The 24,357-nt window shown below is 30.8% G+C and overlaps 3 protein-coding genes across 4 annotated transcripts; 2 read left to right on the forward strand and 1 right to left on the reverse strand.

Moving 5' to 3' along the window:
- The first annotated feature begins 778 nt into the window (after window positions 1-778).
- LOC125845397 (auxin-responsive protein SAUR50-like) lies at window positions 779-1,663 on the forward strand. Its single transcript, XM_049524896.1, has one exon. The coding sequence runs from the start codon at window positions 863-865 to the stop codon at window positions 1,271-1,273; it is 411 nt and encodes a 136-aa protein (XP_049380853.1). The 5' UTR covers window positions 779-862; the 3' UTR covers window positions 1,274-1,663.
- A 3,446-nt stretch (window positions 1,664-5,109) lies between these two features.
- LOC125845396 (ABC transporter F family member 1) lies at window positions 5,110-9,166 on the reverse strand. The gene is made up of 6 exons (XM_049524895.1): window positions 9,012-9,166; window positions 8,705-8,932; window positions 7,794-7,867; window positions 7,506-7,716; window positions 7,189-7,423; window positions 5,110-6,579 (listed from the first exon to the last, which is right to left on the reverse strand). Exons 2-6 carry the CDS (start codon window positions 8,930-8,932, stop codon window positions 5,522-5,524), a joined length of 1,806 nt encoding a protein of 601 aa, XP_049380852.1. The 5' UTR covers window positions 9,012-9,166; the 3' UTR covers window positions 5,110-5,521.
- A 1,185-nt stretch (window positions 9,167-10,351) lies between these two features.
- On the forward strand, window positions 10,352-13,589 carry LOC125845446 (uncharacterized). 2 transcript variants are annotated; one of them, XM_049524956.1, is made up of 2 exons: window positions 10,352-10,368; window positions 13,130-13,589. In XM_049524956.1, exon 2 carries the CDS (start codon window positions 13,146-13,148, stop codon window positions 13,530-13,532), a length of 387 nt encoding a protein of 128 aa, XP_049380913.1. In that variant the 5' UTR covers window positions 10,352-10,368; window positions 13,130-13,145; the 3' UTR covers window positions 13,533-13,589. The 2 variants fall into 2 exon arrangements, with proteins under 2 accessions (XP_049380913.1, XP_049380911.1); XM_049524954.1 differs by lacking the exon at window positions 10,352-10,368 and adding an exon at window positions 11,107-11,510 and having other exon boundaries at window positions 13,130-13,588.
- Window positions 13,590-24,357: the final 10,768 nt, after the last annotated feature.

A 24,357-nucleotide genomic window follows, 5' to 3' on the forward strand; every position in this document is an offset into this window, starting at 1 on the left:
CATAACTGGTTTAAAAGGGACGTTTCATAAGTGAAATGAAAATTCATTCATATGCTTTGGTCTCCCAATATTTACACCAAAAGTCCGTCCAACTATGTACACTTTTTCGACCTTATCTCTCAACTATGCCTTCTTTTGAACGTGGTGTTTAGGTCAGCATACATGTATCTCAATTAAATTAACGAAAAATATGATATTTTTTTATATTAATACATATATCAAATAATTTTATTTATCATGACTTGGAAGATATCACTTGTTATTTTTTCTTCTGTAGAAATTTGAACTTAAAATCTCATGATTCTGGTTATTTAACCCACTTCATTAACCAGTAGGTTGTTGAGTGTGTGCAAACAAATTAAGTATCACATGGAAAGTGTAAAAGAGATCTTCGATATGTGTTATCTGAGCCGAGAATCTTTCGAAAACAATCTCTCTACCTTGTTAGATGAGAAGTTAGGGGTAAGGTATGTACACTCTAGCTACCTTCCTGGACTCCACTTGTGAAATTTCACTGGATATGTTATTGTTGTTGCTAATAAGTAAAAAAAAAAGGTAATTATAAAATGTTAGAACAATCTAAGTGGTGTAAGGCCTAAAGGGAAAATCGTACATAGTACTTGACCTAAAGCGAACAATATTGATCATACTATGTTAAGAATATATTTGGACGGTTATAACTAGCCAAACAAAAGCCACACCCTTAGATGTTATCTCTAAACTATGACTTCTCACTCAAACACTATATAAGCTAGGTATAACATACCTAAAAAAAGCACACCAAAGTTAGAAAACCCTACTAAAAAAAGACCAACAAATCCCCTAGTGTCAAAAAAACAATTTTATTGTTTATTCACACAAAATGGCAAAATTAGCTAAAACCAATGGGAAGAAAAAGATGATGTACAAGATAGTGAATTTGAAAATTGTGGTGGAGAAATTACAAAGGAGCCTTTCAATGGTTAGGAGATTGGGAGCCGAATTCGATAGTCAGCATCAGCATAGCCAATCAGATCAAAATGACTCCTCGAATAACGTGCCTGAGGACGTTAAAGAAGGTCATTTTGCTGTTATTGCTGTTGATGAAGATGAATTGAAGAGATTTGTTGTGCCATTGAAATGTTTAACACATCCTTCATTCTTAAAATTATTGGAACAAGCTGCTGAGGAGTATGGCTTTGATCATGATGGTGCACTTACAGTACCATGCAGGCCAAGTGAATTTGAGAGAATTTTGAGACATGAACAATCAAGTATGTTGAAAAGTTGTTAAACATAATGGAGCCAAAAAAAAAAAAAAGCTAACAATTTTAGCTTAATTTGCTTCCCATCTATAAGTTGATTTTATCATGTTATCCCTAAATTATATATTATGAAGCCTAAGTGTTGTAGCATGGTAAGAATTCCTGATTTGACCGGAGTAATACGGTTTTTCACTTGAGAAGTGGATTGAAGTGATTGCAAAGAATTGACCTGAGACGAAGTACTAATGAAACACGAGTCAAATGGTTCTTCTTGAATCGCTCTATTTCTTATTTTTGACCGTTAGACGAGGATCAGGATAGAGGGATGATTGATCATCCCTTAGGATGGTAGATTCTATTTCTTGATTATCCCACCAAGTTACAACTTTGGTTAATTAATGATATATAATTACTTTTTTCTTCACCATGGTTGAGTTGTTGCATTCAATACATGTACATTTTTAAAACATATATGTTGTTATACTATTTGAGTATATAATGAAGATTTACTTTATTTTACTGAGTGATTTACTTCATCCTACTTTTACTTTTTTTAAAAAAAAAAAATCTAATTTACTCTTGTTTTTGTATAAGTGTGTAGTGAAAAATTGACATTTATCATGACCAAGAAAAGGAGATAGAGTAAGAACTCTCTTATTTATGTAAATGCATATATGATTAGGGTCAAGTTTAGGAATAAAGAAACTATTATAAAAAGAGAAAAGATTAAAATATGTCGTTCATTAATAGTCGGTTCTGAATATGCTTCGATCATTACCATTTTAAACCATATGTGTCATTATCCACTAACAAAATCTTACATTATCCTCTTCTCTCTCGTTGTTTTTACAAATATATATGTTAGCTATTTTGTTAAATTCAACGACATATTTGAGCTTTTTCTCAAGCCACCATTGATCACGTCAATAATTAAAACACCATGAACACACTTGTGGTGATTTGGAAGAAGATGAAGATTAACTAAAAAAAATATATTTAGTTGGATCAATGAATTTCAAATTCCAAGAGGTTAAACAAAAAAGACACATGGAATATTGCATTTGATGTGAATAATTAAACTAGGATGTATATTTTATGTGATATATTTATCTACTTAATGAACACTTATAAACATACACAAAAATAACATTTTCAAAATATGAGCCATAAGAGTCTAATAAAAATATTTAATAATATTTTAAAATATTTAATCAAAACAAACTGCAATTCAAATATTTAATGTAAATTTAAAACATTATCAATGAATAATGTAGAAGGATGCTAAAGGTACAAACACCGTGATGTGTGGGGATCCCACTTGAATTTTGGCCCCCTTTTTACTTGTGAAGTCTAATTTGATTAGATAGGTCACTTGTCTATCAATTATTACAAAATGACTTGATTTCATGGAAAAATTTTATTTTGAATGAGATACAATCAATAAAACTTGTATGAGGATAAAATTCAATACAAACTTTGTACGATTTAATAAAAGTATAATAAGTAGAAATTTGACTATTTTGTTCCAAATTAAAATGAAATTCGTACTATATAATGTTGTTATTCATCTAACACCATTTAGATAAAAAAAAAATACTCTAATAATATGGTCGTTATATCATAGGATACTTATTAAAATTTTCACTTTGTTACACATTTCAAGTCTTTTTCTCAATCCATATATCAAATATCCATTTTTAAAAGTACCGCGAGTTTGAATAAAATAGAATATACATAAATCTTATTTTATCTTATAATATAAAATCATTTTTAAAAGTAACGCAAATTTGAAGAGATCAAAGTATATATAAATATTATTTTATCTTGTAATATAGAAATAATGTTTTTTTATATATAAATCCTTAATTAAACAAGTTAAATAAATGTGAATATTAGTTTATTTAATTGTATTTGATATGGACCCACGATTTTCTTTCAATTTCCAATTAAACTCTACACTCTCTCCTCTTTGGTTTTAATTGCCGTTTTAAAGGACAATTTATGCCCCCACAATCCACATGTCAACTAGTTAATGGGTCCTCATACAAGTTTTGTTGGTTGTACCTCACTCAAAATAAAAAATTTCGATTTCATCACGTGTTGTCTGGTTCCAACTTTCAAGTACTTACTAGTGTGTGAGCCAAAAGAGAAAAGAGAGAAGAAAAGGTGGAGATGTTTCAAAGTGTTTTATAATGGTAAGGTGCAAATAAGGTGAAATTGGAATTTTTAACTTTTGAGTTCTTGATAAATAAATAAATAAATAAAAATAACTAAGTGATAAATATTTAAATAGATTAAGTATTTTTTTTTCACATAAATATAAAGTCTGAATTAAAACTATTGACTCTGTCAATTCTATTAGAGAAATTGTGTTTTATGTACAGGCACTTTGATTATCCTACTAGGTATTTGTTACTTCCCTACTTATGTGCTCGACCAAGTAGTGATAAAGTGGCTTCCCTCTAACACTGGTTCCTCTAGGGTGGCTCTGCGCCTATAATATTTCGCTGCTACCTAACTTTGACTATCAAGACTTTGAGTAAGAAGAAATTGCATGGTATTTTTAATTTTTTTGAAATTTGGACTTACAACATCATAATTCTCTTCCTATTTTATTGACCATCAACCACACCCTCGGATTTTCTTTCTTCCTTTTTGTTCAAGAAGTTACATCCAATAACCTTGGAAGTGGACATTCTTAAACTTTTGACCCTTGGCATGGGCAAACATTCAAAGTTAAAAGAAAAAATTTATTAAACTTGAAAGTTGGCCAATGGAAACATCAAAAGTTCAAGACCAGTTACCTCCTAAGTCCTATGCCTCTGAGGTCTTTCTTGTAAATCACCCCCTTTGTGTTGGGCATATTTGTTAACCGTGCTATACAAGCCAAGAATGCCCAAAATGAAATTAGTGCACGAAAAGCCCTGTATGAAAATAAGAAGCTAAATATATTCTGGAATAAATAAGAGGACAAATTATCACTTTCTCCCTCCGTGAATCGGATGATAGTTGTCATTTGGAATTTTTGGGGAAGAAGTATCTTCGTCTTGGTTCCTTCTTCCATAACCAGAGCTTGGAAAAGTAAGAGATAAGAGGGTGTGGAGAATGTGGTCAAAAATCCATAATAGAGTTCAACCACAATGATCAAATTGATTATCTTCCTGCATAAGGATCTTAAATCCAAGTATAAAAAGATTGAAAGATAATCACAAACCTCACCTAGCACAGAAAGAGATAGACTGGAAATAACATATATTAAAGAGATTTAAATTAATTCTTATATATAAGCATTATCTACCTTCAATTCTTTAAACGATATACGACAAATAAATATATAAAAGGAAAATCTATGAAGAGATTCCATCATCTCAACTCATACTCATTGGAATTAAGAAATTAACCCCAAGTACTTCGACATTAAAAAAAGAAACATATTTAAACATTATAATAAAGTAATATTTTACCAGTCAAAACTCAAACAAGGTTGTCTCCTTCTGACTTACCTCAATTATATGAATATTATATAGAGAACAACATTTTCTACCATTAAAGTCGCGTTGAGAGCATCACCTTTCAAATTTAATCGAAACTCCATCAGTTGTATCAATATAATACAGAGAACAACATTTTTTACTATTATTAAAATCATGTTGGGAGGACTACCTTCAAAATAAACCCTACATTGCACAATTCAAATTTATTTGTCCTATTTTCAAGTATACAATCTAACTACAAAATAATTAAGGAGTTAACGTTCCAAGTGTTGTGAACTAGATAATTGGCGCAACAACCTGCTAATTCTACTTGCCACCCACCCCTTCATGTTGAAAATAAAATAGAAACATATATACTGGAGAGACAAAGATGATTAAAAAATCCATAATAGCTTTCAGAATTCCAAAATCCGAAGTACATCATAGCAATGATATAGAATAGAAATGACATAAGGAATAAGCTGTAAAGTATGCTCTCCAAAACCTAGGGTAATATGTAATTAGAGTAAAATGGACGACAAAAATAGTGGACTAAGCCCGAACAATAACCAGAGTTCAAACAGTCGGTGACCATGGTTCGATCACTTACTCTCTCTCTAGCACCAGATGTGGTCTTAGCTAACGTTACTTAGGTCTTACTGGTGATCAAGAAGCCTTTACTTTCTCCCCTCAGCTACCGTGATGGGAGCCTGCTGATGTTTCACCATTACGCCTTGGCACTGAACCACCAAGAGGAAATAGTGATACCATCACACTTTCTAACATAACACAGAGATCTTACTTTTAATCACCCAATCCAGCCCTTTTCTTCAAGTGTTTCTTGAACTCCATGATGCCACCCTCCCATCGTGTCACAGCCTGATTTTCACATACCCATATCTCATGGGCCACCTGATTTATGAGCCTAAAGTCGTGACTCACTAGAACCATCCCACCATCCCATGCGTTCAAGGCCTCTGCAAGTGAGTCAATGGTCTCAATATCAAGATGGTTGGTTGGCTCATCCAACAGCAGCATGTGGGGTTGTCTAAAAGCCAACCATGCAAATATCACCCGACTACGTTGACCATCTGACAAGTTCTTCATAGCCATTACTTGAGCTTTACCTGTGAGTCCAAACCTCCCAATTGCTGCCCTCATCTTCTCCTCCTCATTCCCAGGGTACTCTCTCATCATGTACAAAAGAGCTGACACCTCCATGTCTAGCTTCTCAGTCAAGTGCTGGTGGTACTGTGCAATTTTTAGGTGATTATGCCGCTTAACCATGCCATCAGTGGGAAATAACTCCCCTATCATCAGCTTAAGTAGTGTGCTCTTTCCAGCTCCATTAGGCCCTACAAGTGCTATCCTGGAGTCGAGATCTACACCAAAATCAAGGTTCTTGTAGATGAGGTTATCAGGTGTGTAGCCAAAAGCAACTTCAGAAAACTGTAGAACTGGAGGAGGAAGTTTGCCGACATCAGTAAACCGGAAAACCAGGACGCTGTCCCTCCCCACCTTCTCAGTAAGCCCACCACGCTCCATCTTAGCCAATGTCTTCTCTTTACTCTGTGCTTGACGGGCTAGTTTAGCTGAACCGTGCCCAAAGCGAGCAATGTATTCCTTCATTGCAGAAATCTGCTCCTGCTCCCACTTGTACTGTTTCATCTGGTTCTCTTCCAGCTCTGAACGGGTTTGCACATATTGGTCATAGTTACCTGTATAGAGTTTCAACTTCTTGTTTTGCATGTGGATGATATTGGTACACACACCATTGAGAAAATCCTGTGAGTGTGAAATGACAACCAGAATGCGCTCAAAGTTCTTCAAGGATTCTTCTAACCACACACAGGCTTCTAGGTCTGCATTCAAGAAGAATTACACATGTCAACTCTAAAAGACCCACAAATGAAGTGTTAAAAAATTCAGGGGATGAACTAATATTTTCCATCAGTCCAAAAGTACAGACTTCCCTTTTCATTTAAGAAAAACTTTTTTTAATAAATTAACATCACAAAGAAACATAAAAACAGCCAGGAGAGTTGCTGTTGAAATAGAACTGCAACGATGCATAGAGGGGTGTACAGCAAAAGAAACTGAGTACTTAACCCAAAATAGCATGTTATTCAATTCATCACCTCCCCCCCTGCACACACACACACGTATCCCGATTAAGTGGTTCACATTTGGGATGTTATGTGTGTGAGGATGGAGTGGTGAAAGGACAGTTCGGATTGGTTGTGATGCTGTCTGTAAAATCTAGGCATCAAACTATAACAGACAATGGTGTAGCAACTCAAGACCTTCATGAACCACTTGGGATGCCCTATATATGCAATTCACGACACTACATAACTGATAACTCAATGTGTAAGACTACACATCATCCATATAAATCTAGCACGAGAAAATCCTAATAATTTCTGAAAGATCTATTCTACTAGAACTAGAAAATGAAAAGAGAAGATTACCAAGATGGTTTGTTGGCTCATCAAGCAACAAAATTGTTGGATTCATAAAGAGGGCACGGGCAAGAGCAATCCTCATTCTCCAGCCACCAGAAAAATCGCGTGTTTTCTTTGCTTGCATTTTCTTATCAAATCCAAGCCCAAACAAGATTTCAGCAGCACGTTTCTCAGCAGTGGCAGCATCCATAGCTTCTAAACGCTCATAGATCCGTTCAAGTTGCTCTCCACCACCATCATCCTATAATAGAGGAAGATAATATGATTATCTGAAAGGAAAACCAAGACCAAGGAACATTAATTTAATGTTAACAGCATCATACCTGTGCAGCCAAAGCTTCAGCTTCTTTCTCCAATTGCAACCTCTCTTCATCACAATTAATGACGGCCTCGAGAGAGGTCATGTCAGAGGCTTCAATCTCCCGAGAAAGATGAAAAATATCCATGTGGTCTGGGATGGGAAGTTCCCTCAACCCTATAGCGGTAAGAAGAGTAGACTTCCCGCAACCATTCAATCCCAACAAACCATAACGTCTGTGAAAATATGATGTCAGAACTTGAACATCAATTAGCCAAGGTACACAGCAATACATGAAAATAACAAGTCTTACCTGCCATAGTTGAGCTCCAGTTCAGAATCAACGATTAGATCATGTCCGTGGAAAGTGACTGATAATGATTCTATCTGTATAACATAGAGCACCAAATCAAAACAATGATATTCCAAATAAAGGTAATCCAAAGGTTCTGCATCCTAATATTCAGCTTCTTTTATGACTCAATACTCTTTATAACAAGTACTATTATATATATGCACTTCTCTTGACAGCAATATGCACCCTCTGTAATAAAACGAGGTTGGAACCTCAGAAATATCACAAATTTTGTAACCACATATAATGCAAAATTTGAGACGACAAAAAGACAAAAGCCATAATAACACTTGTAATCACGCAAGCTGACACAATTCAATATAACTAAAACATACGTAAATGTGTTAGCTAGTCGCGTGCTGTAGTTTTAGTTAGTATATGCATAGTATCTTATTCTACTAAGTTTCACTATTAAATGTTGTTTCGTTTCTTTTCTTTATCTTGTTATTTTGCAAGTCAGTTTTTCTTTAATCATGCTTTGATTACATCTATTTTGAGTTGAGAATTTATCGGAAACAGATAGGTGTACATCCCACCCTAACAGACCCACAAGTAGTATGCTGTTGTGTAGCTAAATTTGTCCAGTTATAGGATGAAATGTGTCCAAATAGAGCAAAATGGATACTGTACATGTATGTTTTTTTTCTAAACTCAAGCATTTCGCTTAAGAAAGATACTCGTCCACTCAACTTTTGTGTAGCACTATAAATACGCAACCAGCTACTAAACCAAAAAATTCACATAAACACCATCAAATATCTTAAATCTAATCAATCAAAATGAGTACATATCAAGAAAAAACTATTACAATAACGAATCTAAAACCATTAAAATACGGAGAAAATAAGATCTAAAACACAAAATCTTACCCGAATATCCCTCGATAGCGGATGTGAACACAAAACACCCGTACAAGTCCGATCAGATATCTGTAGATCCCCTACTCCATTCGTCAAATTATCAACCCCGTTACTTTCCCCCGCCGATTTAGACGCCGTCGCAGCCGATTTAGACGCTGCCGCACCTTTACCTCCTCTCCTAGCAGCTGCTGCCGCCTTCTTCTGCGCATCTCTCTTCTTCGCCGCATCCGACACCATCTAACACGAATTACAACTCAAAAAAATCAGAAAAAATTACAAAAAATCGGAAATCGAAACTGAATCAGCAATACAATACCTTTGAATTCGTAAGATCTACGGATTTGGAGAAATTGTTAAAGGTTGTAGAAGAGAGGAACGAGGGTTTTTTGAAAGAGGGGTTGAGAAAATGTTGGAGGTAAAGTATATATAGTATGTGAGGGTGTGCACGTTGACGGTTCAATGGAGGTGCAAAGATAGATATGGACGGTGATCCTTTGTTCAAGTTTGGCAACAAAAATGAAAATCTAGTGTTGATTTTTTTAGTGGACGGTGGGTTTTGGTTTTGGGCTGACCTAATTTTACTTTTGTTTTTTTTGGGCCTTGAGCCCATTATTGGCCCATTAGAAAAGGAAATGATAATAATATGGGGAAACCACAAAATTAGTGGTGTTGATAGAATGGGATAGAGGGAAAAGGGTCAAATATATCCTTATATATTTTGATTTAATGTTTAATTTTGTTCTTCGTTATGTTATTTGGTTAATTTCACCTTCGTTGTTAAAATTATTGTATCAAACATCCCTTACATATAATGATTTTCTACATGTTTGACTAGAATTTATTGATTTCAAAAGGATCCATGACTAAATCGAGATGTGGCCCCGCCTTGATCCACAAATTCAAATGTAATTGATATTTTGGTTCACCGAGAACTTGCATGTCTAGAAGATGGATGTAGAGGAAATGAGTATGTTAAGATGGATGTGTGAGCATACGATGAGAGATAGGAATAGGAACGATGATATTCGACACAAGATGGGAGTGGTCTCATTGGTGTAAAAGTAGAGAAAATCGTTGCTCAAATAGTTCAAACATGTGAAAAGGAGATGCACATATGCTCTGAGAAGAAAGAGGTGTAACAGGTTGGTGAAGAGAGGTAGAGGTTGTTCGAAAAAAGTATTTGATAGAATGATTAACCAAGACATGACGCAACTCCAACATATCGAGGACATGAGCTTAGATAGAAAAATTAAAATATGAAAATTAGGGTAAAAGGTAAGTAGATATTAAAAAAGTGTTAAGTTCCTTATTATTATTATTATTACTACAGTACTTCTACTATTTTATTATTTATTTTTTGTTACCTATTGTTACATTTTCTTTAGTTATTATATTGTTTATCATTCCTTTCTTCTTATTTTCAAAATAGTATTTTCTTTCCAAACCTAGTTTGATATATTTTATTTTAGTTGAGAATATTTCAAAAATAATATATCTACTTCTATGGTTCTTCTGTGACAAAGATACGAGCTCTTATATTTCAGCTGATGGCTCAAAGTTGTATCAATCTGCATTTGAGTATTTTTGTTAGTTATCAATTCTTCTCTAATGTCCATAATGTTGATGTGTAGTAAAAGTTTTGGCAGTAAAGATGGAATCTTAATTCTCATATGGTGAGTTTTCAACTCTTTTGGCAAACAGTTATATGCTTCAATTAATGTACGAAATCGTTTCAGAGAAACTGTTTGGGTGTGTACTGGCTAAATTTGCTTTTGTTCAATAGCTCGCAAATCAACACAAGAGATGTGGAGCTTAATAACTTACTCTCAAGGAACGTTGCCGACTAGCAATTATAAAATCTTATGATAATCTGTCGATAATTCATCATTTTGTGACGAATTTTGTTGTTTAGTTATAGAATTTGTCCATCTAATTTTTGTTATTATTTTAGAAGTATCGATTGATCATTATTGCAAGGTGGAGCTTTGTTTTATCTTCCTAATTACCATTGAGAATGTAGGAATTAATCATCGAGCTTCTTTAATTTCAAATGATTTAAATAATTAGTTTTATAATATTTCAAAATATTTTCAAGTTATTTTAAAAGTAGTTTTGTCATTTATTTTTAAATAATAAGTATGTCTTTTATATATTTTATATTTTATAAATATTAGAAAATCGTCTCAAAGAGATTTTGTTTCATTAAGTATTCGGTTAATTAGTTTAATTATTCAATTTATTCAATAATTTATATTTTTGAGTTTTTAGTTCATAATTAAGTTAATTATTTTATTTTTATTGAGATTAAGAAGCTTGTTAATTAATTAATATTAATTCATTATATTTAAATTCTACCTGGATTCACTAAATTAACTCAATTCGGCTATGTTTTGAATTTTATATGTCTATAATTGCAATCCATTTGGCATGCCATTCCCATTTCACTTTTAACCCTTTTCTACCCAATTTTTCATGTCATTCCCTTAAATCCTAGCCCAATTTTCTCAGTGTTAACAGCGTACATCAATACCCATACGCGTCTTCGTCTTCTTCAACGGGACGAAACCAGAAACGAAATCGTACCATTTCCAGCCTTAAATCTCATCTAGTTAAGGCCCTTTCTTCTTCAATGTTTAGGGTTTGAGACAGTGAAAGGAGAAAACAGAAAGTTGATTTTAGGGCGATAATTCTTATATATATAACTAAAATTTCTGATTTCATTGCTTTGGGGGTTCGAGATTATATCGATTTTTGTTGTTGCTGGTGGTAGAAAGCTTTGCTCGGGTTGAATTCTCAGTTCGCTGCTTCAAAAGAGGTATATAGTTTCTCTACCTTTAGATTTCCTCTGTTTTGTTTTGGAATTTAGAACGTTAGAAGCTGTTAAGTGAAATGGTGAAGTGATATTCTTGTTCTGAAAGCTAGCTGAATCTCTATCTTGTTTCGTTCGAGTTGTTTGATTTCAAGTTTGAATACACCGGCTATACATTTGTGTTTTCTTTACTGTTCACCCATGGCTTTGGGTTGTTTTTCCTTTCTGTTCATGATTCTTTGTCTTACACTCTCATTGTGTATTAGCCTAATATTGTAGAATTTATATCTGTTCTTGCGTAGCTTGAGTGTTATTTAGGTCCTGTTTGGTTTCGACCCATGACAGTATGATTATAGCTTATCGTAACCTAGAGTCTTTAATGTGATTTACATCTTTAACATCAAAGTGTCCAGCTCCTCTGATTTGTTCGTTCCCTGTGATGCCTTGTCTTTGTTCTTGTTATTGTTTGAAATATTTGATTTCCTGATTGCTGGCTTCCTTTTGTATTCGCTCTCTCTAGTGTAGCATCGGCATTTCCAAACCTCTTTAAATAGTTTCGCTGCTCTTTTCTAGGTTAAATGCTCCATAAAAATTGAGTTCTTCCTTTCCTTATTTCGAAATATAGCTACTGCCTAGCAATCATGTTCATAACATGTGTCAATAATTCTAGTATTTCAATCTAGTTCGGACTTTGACATACTTATTTTAGTCTTTTATGCACTTTTGTGTTTTAGCTTGCTACTTGCCTTTATTCGAATGCTATATTCGTAAGCATATCCTTACTGTGGGATTGCCTGTTGCTTCCGGTGTATATCAACTTTTTAGAAAACAATTACTTCTCCCTTATCATCTGTTACTGCCTCAATAAGATGCAGTAGTACTCTGACATTCCTCTTTATTAATTGTTAACCACTAAGTGTGTTTCTCTAAGTAGAATTTGGTTTTTCTTTCTTTTATGCTTGCTATATCAATTATGTTGGATACAAAGTGTTGCATCTTATTATTCGGAGTTAGGTCCTTTGTATTATTATCACTATTATAGGTCGAATTTCTTGTCAAGGCTATGCCTGTTTGCTTTGGTATCATTGACTCTTCTAAATGATACCCGAGATTCCATGATGAGCTATTAAATCGTATATTTTATTTTGTTTATGCATGAACTCCCTCGGATTGAGTCATTTGGACTCCACATGTTCTCCCTTGCATCTCAAAATAGGCCAAGGAGGCCCAATTCTCTTTTATCGAGTCAACCAAATCAATAAAATTGAAAAACAGGTTCCCTAAAGGCGACATACAGGTGTTCGGAGCGGATTATAAGGCTGGATATGCACAATATACAGCGATATACATCAGACGTATATGCTGTATATTGCATTGAAAATGGGCTAAAGAGCCTTAAAATTCAGCTATTTGTATTTTGTAATTATTGGGCCAAAAAACCCATTTATTTTGACTAGTACCTTGTTAGTTTAGGACAGGTACTAGGTGTTGGGCCAAAGGCCCAAAAAGCAGAAATCAGGCCCAAGTACTGTTTTAATCATTTGAAAATTAGTTTAGTGGCGACTCTACTCTTTTCTTTCTAGTTTAATAAAACAATTTTGCTAACAGAACTTCCTCCTGAACAGATTGGATTTTTGAAATATGACGTTGTTGAAGAGGTATGTGTTGAGATTGTTCATATCATTGAAGTACATCACCGCAAATGTGGTAGACAGAAACAACGGATGTATAGTAGCAACATCATCTACTGTTGAACATTCAGTGAAACAGTCACTTGAGTGCGGTAGAACTTGCAATGCAAAGGCTGCAGCGATTGTAGGAGAAGTGTTGGCAATGCGTCTCAAAGTGGAGGGTCTTGATCAGGGACAAGGAAACGGGATCCATGTCAATGTAAATAAAGAGGTTGAGAAGAAAGGTTTCAAGAATCGTACAAAAGTTTGGGCTATAGTTAACGGCCTTAAGAGCAATGGAGTGAAACTTATTTTGGATGACAACGAAAATGACACTTCTCGCCCTAACTTCCACTAGAACAGTGCGCTGATCCTGTTATCTCACCCCAACAAGGTACAAATAATGAATTGTATCTCATCTCAGTAATTTAGTTGTACTCAATATGTAGTTGGCTCTTAAAATATTATCATGATTTTTTTTTTTTCCAGATCCGATAACTTCCTTTCTTAGTCCAATATACGGACACATTGCCATAAATTTTGTATATTAGATAGATGTTATTTTCTTGGCTCAAGATTGACATATTTACTTAAATCTAATTAGTACAAGTTTGTTTGAAGGTGGGAACCATAGAAGAGGTAGGTTCTCTCTGAAAGATAGACTCAGATAGGAATAGAGATTTTGCACTAGCTTCAATCTCAATCATTTGCTTTAGAATCCTTTTCGGAAGCACTCTTTTTACGTCATCTTAATTAGATTGAAGCATTATAAGTCAGAAGCGAGAAGGTCTTACACATGCTGCTATTATGGTAACGTTGGTATTTTTTCTCATAGCGCTGCTTCTTAGTGGCAGTGTAAGAAATAAGGCGTTGCTTATGACGAATTGGATAGTATAATTTTCATACTTTGCATTGTTAAATCCTTTCGAAGCTAGTATCCTTCGAGCAACTGAAAAAACGATAGGTTCCATTCGTGTGTCATCTATGATTCCTTTGTTTTGCTCTTCTGCTCATGTCTCTCACTACAAGAGTTGAAGAAGGTGCAGTCATAATTGAGCCTGATTGCTGAAGCTAGTGACTTGGGGCAACTGAGATTGGATAGAATGAGATCAATATTAAAACAAAGGCGGATTCAGGATTTGAAGTGTAGCAAGTCCCACAACGTTTTCAAGTTAATATACAATGATAAGTGGGTTTACACTTTACAATCTAACATTTATAGAAATCTAGTAAATTTCTTCCTACATTTGTAGGAACTTGACAAACGCTAATGGGTTCACGTGAACACATAGACAGACGACACTCTAAATCCACCTCCATATTCAAAATGGTTAGCTTCTAATGGATTTGAGGCTGCACTTCTCAACTCTCTTTTTCTTCATACTGTTTAGACCAGTTTTTTCACCATTTATCTAAAGTTCCAGCTTAACAGAGCCCAAACAGACAAGAAGTTGTATATCCAGCTTTAGATTCTGTGTTGTAGAGTTGTAATGTTTGTTGCAATCAATAAAATTGATGATCAATTCATGCATAGATGGTTATTTATGTGTAATTGATCAAGATCTTATGCATGATTCTGAGCTGATATATATATACGCTATAGTACAGATTGATTCATGAGAAAATTCGTTAAAATATTTAAGAAGACATTTCGCTTACAAATACGGTAAGTGTATATGTTTTTATACATTTAGAAAATTTTCAGAACTCTGTTTGTATATTTCTCTTATCAATATACAAATAGGATAATTTATTATGAATTTTTCATAAATTGTATACAAATAGTTAGGGTAAACATATACAAAATTTTGAATTTACACAATCAGGAATCGAATTATATAAATTTTCAGAATTTATACAAAACAGGCAATTATACAAATTAGGCAAATAGCAAGAATTGAGGAAACTGTAGCCGGAAATTATAATTTTCTTAAACGGTAGCTATAGTACCTAATATAGGCTAGATATTTGTTATTCTACATAACTTTCCCATATAAATAGTAATACTCGGAGATCCTATTTATGCAAATCACCCAAGTATTTCTCCTTCTTACTGAATCTTACACGACGTGAATCTAAAACATAATGAGTCTTAAGAGCATCAAATATGGGAACGTGTTTTATGACAGTACTTCACTCATTCTAAGTCCTCTTTGATGGCTAACTATTGTATTCCACCAAGTCAAATGAATGGAAACTCCACATACCCTACATCAACTTTTGTATATAGTACCCCATTTTCAATAATGGAAGTAGTAAATATTGTGGAAACTACATATTTTCAACTTTGATGTGGACTATATAAATCATATAAGATTGATTAAAATGTTAATTAAGTGAATTGATATCAATTTTGTCTTCTTCTATCAATTGCTTGTACATCTTTTTGGGAACTTTTTCAATGGAATTTTAAATGCTCAAGTTGTCAATTATTTGATTTCATCATCAAGCATGACATAACAACCTAGTAATCCAATACTATATTGGGGGTAATTAACCACCACCCACCCCTCCACTTAAACCCACCACCACCACAAACAAATATTTCTTGAGGCTAAATAAAATAGGCGTTTGAATAATATTTAAAATATATTGGGTTGGACGATCATGTTTGTCTATAACATCTTTGAACACATATCAAACTTAGAAAAAAGTACGTGAAACTTTAAAATTTATGTATGAAAACTAATAATATTTCTTACATTAAGCTCGTGAATATTATTATTTTATATTTAATAGTATCGAAAACACACATTTCAATTAATTTCATATCAAACCAATTTTGTCAAATATTAAAAAGACTAAAATAAAAATATATGAATCTTATTTTCAAGATTACATATCTCATATTTTAAAAAACAATAGTACCTTTAAATGTCCTTTTACTTAATTTGACAAGGAAAAGAATTCTTTATATTATATTATATAATCTAATAATAAAGAAAAGTTGCCCTCTTTTACTAATCACTTACTTTCACCCTTATGAAGCTTTTTCCCTTGTCTTTTTCTTTTCTTCACTCTTCTTCTTTTTTCGTCTCTTTATTCAAACTTTGGCATGGGGACTTTAGGATAATTGAGAGGCTCATAATTTTTCCATGCCTTTTCACGTGGCATAATACATAAATATGCCCTTTAACTTTATCTTATTTTATATTTATGCCCTTCAACTTTGAGTATGCACAAGTAGACACTCAAACTTGTATAAAATTTAACAAATAGACACACACGTCCTACGTGGCAATTTGCATCTTGAGTGGTGTCCTATGTATATTATGTCACATAAGATTCATGTGTCTACTCATTCAACTTTATACAAGTTTAAGTGTCTATTTGTGCACACTTAAAGTTAGAGGGTATAAATATGAAATGAGGCCAAGTTAAATGACATATTTATGTATTATGCTTTTTCATGTTTTATATTCAAATATATTCATGGCTTAAGTCATCGACGGCCCCTTAAAGTTGTCCGTATAATTCACTTAGACACCTCAACTAGAACTTGTACCTAATTAAAGTATCTAAATAAATTATGCAGACAACTTTAAGGGTCCAAAGATGATTAAGCCTATATTCATTATTCAATCTCCTTCCAAATCTTGAACACACATGGGCATGGCCTTAAGTAATCATCACATCTAAAAATACATACAAGTCCCACATTCAAAAATTCCACATGCCTAGGGAATCTAATCAAAGTATACCATCTTTGAGTTGAAATTTCCAAGTATTAAATAAGCATTTCAACATAAAAAATGTGATTTAGAAAAATTCTAAAAATCATTTCTTTAACTTGAAATTTACTTTATAAAAAATGCATAACCAAGCACTATTTTGAATTACTTGCTTTTTTTTAAGGAAAACAATCATGTGCGATCGAATTTTAATTTAGGGTGTGCTGATTTTCTGATTTTCTTATATTTGGTTGGTTAAGATATCTTGTAAAATACTTTTAAAAATAATTCTTTTTTGTATCCGTTGAGAAAATCAGTTTCAATATATAATATTTATTTAAATTATATATACATTATATTGAGATAATATATATTTTAAATGGAGTATTTAAAAAAAGAATTAGAAGCACACCCCTTTCATTACTATATGGTTTTAGTCATATTTATTTAGAGAGTGATTGGATTTGGAGGTGTTCCATGAAGATTTTTATTATTATTATTAAACAATTAGCTTGGAAAGTACCAACAAAGTCATGAAGTCACTTTGAGTTGGTAAAATATTAACTGCAGTTGTTTTTATTCAACCAACTCATCATAAGACATATATTCAATCCAAAACATAAAAACAAAAAAAAAACATGAATTTATAATTCCCAAGTATTCCATTAGTTTCATCTCTTACATGCTTGAGTATCCTTTCGTTCTTAATTAGTAATTTGGAGTTTTAAGTATCGAGTCATTTTTATTTGAGAATACTAATTATTAATTTGACAGTTTGTAGCATAACATTAAAATTAATCGAATATTAATACAAATATTGATCATACAACAAATTGAAAATAAAAATAATTTCTCAACCAAACTCTTTAATTAGTACTCTTTCGTTTATTTTTAATTGTCATTGTTTCTTTTTTTAGAGACAAACTATAAGAACTTTGACTAACATTTTAAGATATATTTTTTCAACATATTGATATGCAAAAAATTACAATTTATAGTACTTTTCTTATAATTTTTGAATATCTCTTTGTTTAAAATATTGAATTAATGTAATCTAATTTAACTTTAAAAATTAGTCAAATTGACTCTCGAAAAACGTAACATAACAAATAAAAGTGGAAAAAGGGAGTAATATGAAGTCTCAAATATTGAGTCATCTTTATTAAAAAATATTTATCGTTAATTTAACACTTTTTAATATTATTTTAAAATTAATTAAACCTCAATACAAATATCGATCATACAATAAATTGGAAACAAAAACAATACCTCAACCAAACTCTTCAATTTATATTTTATGGACAAATAGTACTAAAATCTAAATTGTTGCTTTATCTCTCTCTCTCTCTCTTTTAAAATAAAAAACTAATATAGTATGCAATATTTATATTAGAGCGTCAGCATATTCAAATTCGTATCGCGTTAGACTCATTCAATGAAAGTACTCCCTATATCTAAGAAATCATACAAAATTTGGAAATCAAAACTTTTGATCAAAGGAGAGATAATCTTAATTTATTCACCGCATCATTTCTTTTTTTAAGTAACTCAAACTTACAAACTAATATTAAACGTGAGAAATATTTACCTTCCGAGAAATTTTACATGGCATTGAAATTTGTATTAAGTGTATGATGATGATCATGTAATGTCATGTGACACATCATGAATAATGGTATGTGTTTCCTACTAGGCCACTACTACTACGTTAATTATTATGGTACTACGTACAACGTGGGACAATGGGGCTCTTCGATAAATTGGCTTAGTAGACAAGTAGTGGTTCATCATTGATCCTAAAACTAAAAATAAAAATAATAATACATATTTCTCGTCATATTATTTCAATTTATATGAATATAACTTGATTTAATATAAAGTTAAAAAAAAGAAATTTAAATTTTGGTGTTTATAACAAGTTATAAATGCTTGTTTAGCTATAAATCATATTATTAAGAACAAAATGGATATTTAAAATCGATTTATTACTCAATACAAAAATATATCATTTTTGTTTGGACCGACTAAAAAATGGTGTGTCACAAAAATTGAGACAGAGAGTACATAGATTAACTTTTCGTGAATTGGCAATTCAACACTCTAACTTTGAGGATTTACATTTAAACACCTTAATTTGTTTCTATTGCAGTTGCATTTGAAAACTCCAACTTACAAATTGATCATTTAGGAACTTTTAAAATTTATGTGTCATGTGATTTCTATGAGATAATTTATATGCTAATATATATTAAGTTAACACAATCGATAATTGAACTGTATAATTAAAATTTATTGACAAATTTAAAATTCCGACAATATATTAAAACAAAAGAAAACGAGGAGGAAAAAAATAATGATGGAAATAAGTAATTATTCGTCCATGGACCATGCACCTGTCAAATTCATTGTAATATTTGAGCATTTTGGTTATTAGGATTAAGATATTAATTTTGGTACAAAATTTAGGATTATGCTACCTATAACCTAATATCTAATTGTCGTATTAACTAATATAAAAAATTAAATTTATAAAAATCAGAAAATGAATTACTCGTTTTATAGGTATTAAAATATATTTCTTTAAACTTAATTCAACCTCATATTCTTCAAAAATTTAATTATTATTTTCAAAATAAAAAGGAAATAATTAGTGTTCCAAATATAGATTAGGACGTAAATATATTATTTAAGATTAATAAAAGGCTTTGTTTTTTTTTCCTAGGCCGACATAATTATTCATTTATTCTCCTGCACTTTTCAAGGCTGACCAAATTTTAATTAATTTACAGTCAATGCTATAATTACTAAACAGAAATTTCAATTATTAACGTAACTGACGGTTACTTCTCTGTCTTAAATAATTTGTTGTGTATTTCTATATAAAATATATTAATTATAATTTTATTTTATTTTTGTTTATGTTCATATTTAAAGATTTTTTTATTAAATATTTATTTTATTATTATGTTTGTAATCTAAAAAAATAATTAATCTAAATACTTAAGACAAAAGGAAAAAAAACAAATTATCCTAAACTTCTATTATAACGAATGACAAAGAAAACTATTTTTATAAATCATGACAAATCATTTAAAATGAGTGAGTACTTATATATATAGAGATTTATTAGATTTTTTGAGAATGGTAAAATTAAATAACGAGACTCCACTTGTGAAATAACATAAAATATGATATTGTTAAAATTATTTTTTTAATAGGATGAAAATAAATAAAGAGAATTTACTTAACTCATATGAATATAAAATATATAACAGTGTTATTATGTTGATGGTGCTTAGTTATATGACATTTCAATATTTATGAATTTGATTATGTTTAATTAGTTTAACTTGAAAACGATTGCTTTAGTTTTTATTCAAATGAGAGATCACCTCAAAGTAACATCTGAGTGCAGTCAATCCTATTTATAACGATATTGTTATAAAAAATATTTATATATTATTTTCGTTATTGTAAGGTAACACAAGCAATAGTTATTATTGGAAGAGTTGATACAACAAAATCATAATCATAAGCGTTCTAATTAGTTTAGGAATTTATAAACAAAGCTAAGCTTATCGACGAATTGAGATGATTACATTTATACTTATAGCTTTAGTGTTGTCGGACATGTCATTGGCCAAGACTAGAATTCGACAAATCTATAATGGTGCATCTATATTTAAGCCGTGGAGCTATTTCGTCTTTCTTTTATTCTAACTGCTCCGATTGTCTTAATATTATCGAATATGTCTTAAAGAGAGCATTTGAATAAGATTATGAAAATATGAAATCTTCAATTTTCGTCTAAAACATTTCAAGCAAGTCAATTTTCGATCGATCCCTGATCCCATTGGAAACTCACATTTTTAGCAAGTACCATTTGAAATAAAATGTTACAAGTACCATTTGAAATAAAATTGTTCAGTCTGAATTAAAATCAATGTACTACTTTATTTATTTATCAAATAGTACTACACTATAATTATATATAATAGTAATTGATTGAAGACAAAGAGTAAATGCAGAAGTATTTTTTTCCAATTGAAATCATTAAGAACAAGTCCTTTTAGTGGAGTCTGTTGTACGGCGATGAGTTGTTTAAAATTAATTAGAAGAGGTACCCTTAGCCTTAGGGCCAGGTCGGACATAACGAATATAAACTTTATTTAGACGTTTGAACTATGATTTATTTTGATTCGAAGAAGTATTTTTATTAAATTTCAAATTTTGGAAAAAAATTAAAATATCAATTACATAAATAAATGTATCAGTTAAATATGTCACTTCTTTTAGTTATACGCATTAATTTTAATAAATCATAAAAAGTCATTCAAAATCGCTTTAAGATTGTTTATTGGTTATACCAATACAATATCTAGGTATATTCAATTAAGACTGATGTGCATAATTAAGAAAGACTATATAAACATGTCACTTAATTTAACCATCTATATTCTTTAATTTTGGGTCAGTGGCGTAGTAATGACTTTTATTAAGGGGTGCCAATAATTGTATGTAGTAAAAAATGAAGCTATCAGGGCTAAAACATGTGACCTCAAGAAATTTTCACGACCCCTTAATCACTAGATTAAACTATATATATTAAATAAAAATTAAACTTTTATATGCAATGTAATTTTTCGGCAAAGTGATATCGCTTGTCATCCCTTGGCCAAGGGTGGTTTCACCCCTGCGTTGGATAAACTTGTATAAAATTGAACAAGTAAACACACAAGTTCTAGTGACATAATACAAATCAGTTCGAGTTTATCTCATTTAATTTGTCACGTAGAACGTATGTGTATATACTAGTTTAACTTTATATAAATTTAAATATCTACTTATACACATTCAAAATTGAAACACACACACACACATATATATATATATATCAACCGAAACAAAATTAAATAGCACGTTTATATATTACGGAAAGTGGGTGACATATAACCCTATAGACTGCAACTTACAGAGTGCAAAACTTTCCCTTATGTTTTCAGCGTGGGGCCATGTCAATGTCTATGTCTACTTGGCCACTTATATTATTTATTATTATTGTTTCACTCTTTTTGCGTCGTAGGTAATGGGGCAAAAACCCATACTTGATTTTCGTAATTACTTACAGCATTACTCTTAATTAAAGTTAAAGAATATACTTAAATGACCATTTATTATTAATAGTAATTTTAAAAATTATTTTGATCAAGTATTTAGAGTAATTTTGTTGTGTGTTCTCCATAGCTCAATACACAAATAAGTTATGAAGTATTTCATTTTTAAAAAAATTAGACACAATAACCTCAACAAATAGTAAAACGTCAAACAATACATTGATGTATATAATTAAAAGAGAAAATATAATTTATGTGATCAACTTAGTTACCTAATAGATTCTTAAGAATACGCGTAGAGACTTTTCCTAAATGTGAATTGAAATATCTAATATATTGAATTAAAATAGATTATAGTTTAAATATCCAAATAAAATCTACTAATAAATTTAAGAGGTTAGGAATATATTTAAAGCTATTTAAATAATTGGTTGCTCAATTTGTTCAAATAACATATTAGCCTTATAACTAAGTGCATGTCTCATCTATTTGTCCACATACTCTTTGTTATTGCACCTATTTATTTATTTTTTGGTTTGTTTTTGCGCCGTATGCATTGGGGCAAAAACTCATGCATGATTTTCTTAATTATTTACTACTATACTCAATTTGGTCAAATAAAGAATCCCATTAAATACCAATTTAATTTATTTTATCATACACTAAAATAATGCGGCAGCTGTTATTATTAGACCTATGTCCTTGTCATTATGAGCAGTGAATACAATAAGAAAGTAAATGAAAACAAAATTCACCCATATCTTAAAAGAGTAGTAAAACCTCTTTTGTCGGAAATAAATTAAATAATATTTCCACCACTTTAACTTTAGTCATCTCACTTGTGTAGGAATAATTGAATCACATCTTAAGATTTCATTAACCCTACACATTTAGTCATTCCATGACTAATCATACAAAGAATATTCTGAGAAAACCATGAGTACCTTACTTTTTTCAATTGCATCATTATTCACAAAATAAAAGTATGAGCAGTGCTAATTGGGCAAGATAGAATTTTGGCACGAATTGTCAAGACACGGGTAAATAACGAAAATATCTCTTTGCCTCCAAAATCACTTGTATTTTCCTCCAAAAAAGAAAACCACTTATATGAGGCTTTTGTTGGCTGCCAAATGTACGAATGGGACACATACCCTAACTATTTCATTTTCTTTCATCTTCTTACTCTTTTTCATTCATTTTAAAAAAAATTCCTTCGACTTTTTTTTTCCTCCTCTACGTTACTTCATTTGTCAGAGTTATAAAGAATTGTTAAGACTTGCCCAAAATGTCTAATATGCATATTTTACGGTATTATTTATTTGAGAGAAAAAATAATGTGAATGTGGCGAGAAAATTTCGAATTAATTTTTGAAGGTAATGAAATTTCAAATAAAAAAATCGTAAAATTTTGCGTATTAATTTCTTGAACCTTTTATTTTGCTATACGTATTTTATAGAATGATATATACGAAATATGAGAATTTAGATATTTTGTTTTGTGTTTGTTTATAAAAGATTATACATTGATTTTTTAATATAACTTTTTTCATCATATATAATTTTTTTTAAAATTAAAAAAATGTTATAAATATATATATTTTTTAAATCTTTGTTCTATTCATGTATTTCTCTTTATAATAATCAAATTATTTGCATTTACTTTGTATTTTAATTTATGTTTTTATTTTAAGAATGTCAAGAATGAATTTTCATGTTCAAAATAACTTATGTCTTTTTAATTGATTATTTTTATTTAAATCAAGCATCATCAAGACATAGTATATCACAACTAAATTTTTAACTTTTTGTAAAAAAATAAAATCGTTGGAACAAATTTATCATATTTCTTAGAAATAATTAAATTCTTAGATAATGCATACATTTTTTGAAGGATCCTATATATAATTAGATCAATTTCTTACATTATCATATATATTCTAATCGATCAAAACCAAATAGAAAAAAAAATAAAAATTAAAGTGATAAAAAAATTGACTTAATTGCAACGTTTGAAAAATCAAATTATCGACCAAAACCAAATAGAAAAAAATAAAATAAAATTAATGTGATAAAAAAATTGACTTAATTAATTTGACTTAATTTCAACATTTCAAAAATCAAATTAATTTATTTAATAAAAAAATTATCCAAACTAAATCACGGCTAATTCTACTAAAAATAATTAAATTTCAGCATTTGACAAATAAACTAATTAATACGAAAAATAATAAAATTACAAAAAGAAACGGAAAAGTAGAAGAAGATATGGAATTGATGATGAAAAATAATAAAGAAATGGAGTCTTTTAGCTTTTTTTTTAGTGGGACCCGATTTCCACCTGGCAAAATAAAGTGATTTTACTTTTAAGGGTAATTTAGGTACATGAAATAAATGA

Source organism: Solanum stenotomum, chromosome 11 (genome assembly GCF_019186545.1).
Source record: "Solanum stenotomum isolate F172 chromosome 11, ASM1918654v1, whole genome shotgun sequence".
NCBI classification, from domain to species: domain Eukaryota; kingdom Viridiplantae; phylum Streptophyta; class Magnoliopsida; order Solanales; family Solanaceae; genus Solanum; species Solanum stenotomum.

What these genes read in the sequence shown, in the direction of transcription:
- LOC125845397 (XM_049524896.1), top strand. Translation starts at nt 863, where the DNA reads ATGGCAAAATTAGCTAAAACCAATGGGAAGAAAAAGATGATGTACAAG.
- LOC125845396 (XM_049524895.1), bottom strand. Translation starts at nt 8,932, where the DNA reads ATGGTGTCGGATGCGGCGAAGAAGAGAGATGCGCAGAAGAAGGCGGCA. An exon ending in CGCTATCGAGGGATATTCGG is followed by an intron (nt 7,868 to 8,704) that starts GTAAGATTTTGT and finishes TATGTTATACAG; the next exon opens with ATAGAATCATTATCAGTCAC. An exon ending in TGAGCCAACAAACCATCTTG is followed by an intron (nt 6,580 to 7,188) that starts GTAATCTTCTCT and finishes TCTTGAATGCAG; the next exon opens with ACCTAGAAGCCTGTGTGTGG.
- LOC125845446 (XM_049524956.1), top strand. Translation starts at nt 13,146, where the DNA reads ATGACGTTGTTGAAGAGGTATGTGTTGAGATTGTTCATATCATTGAAG.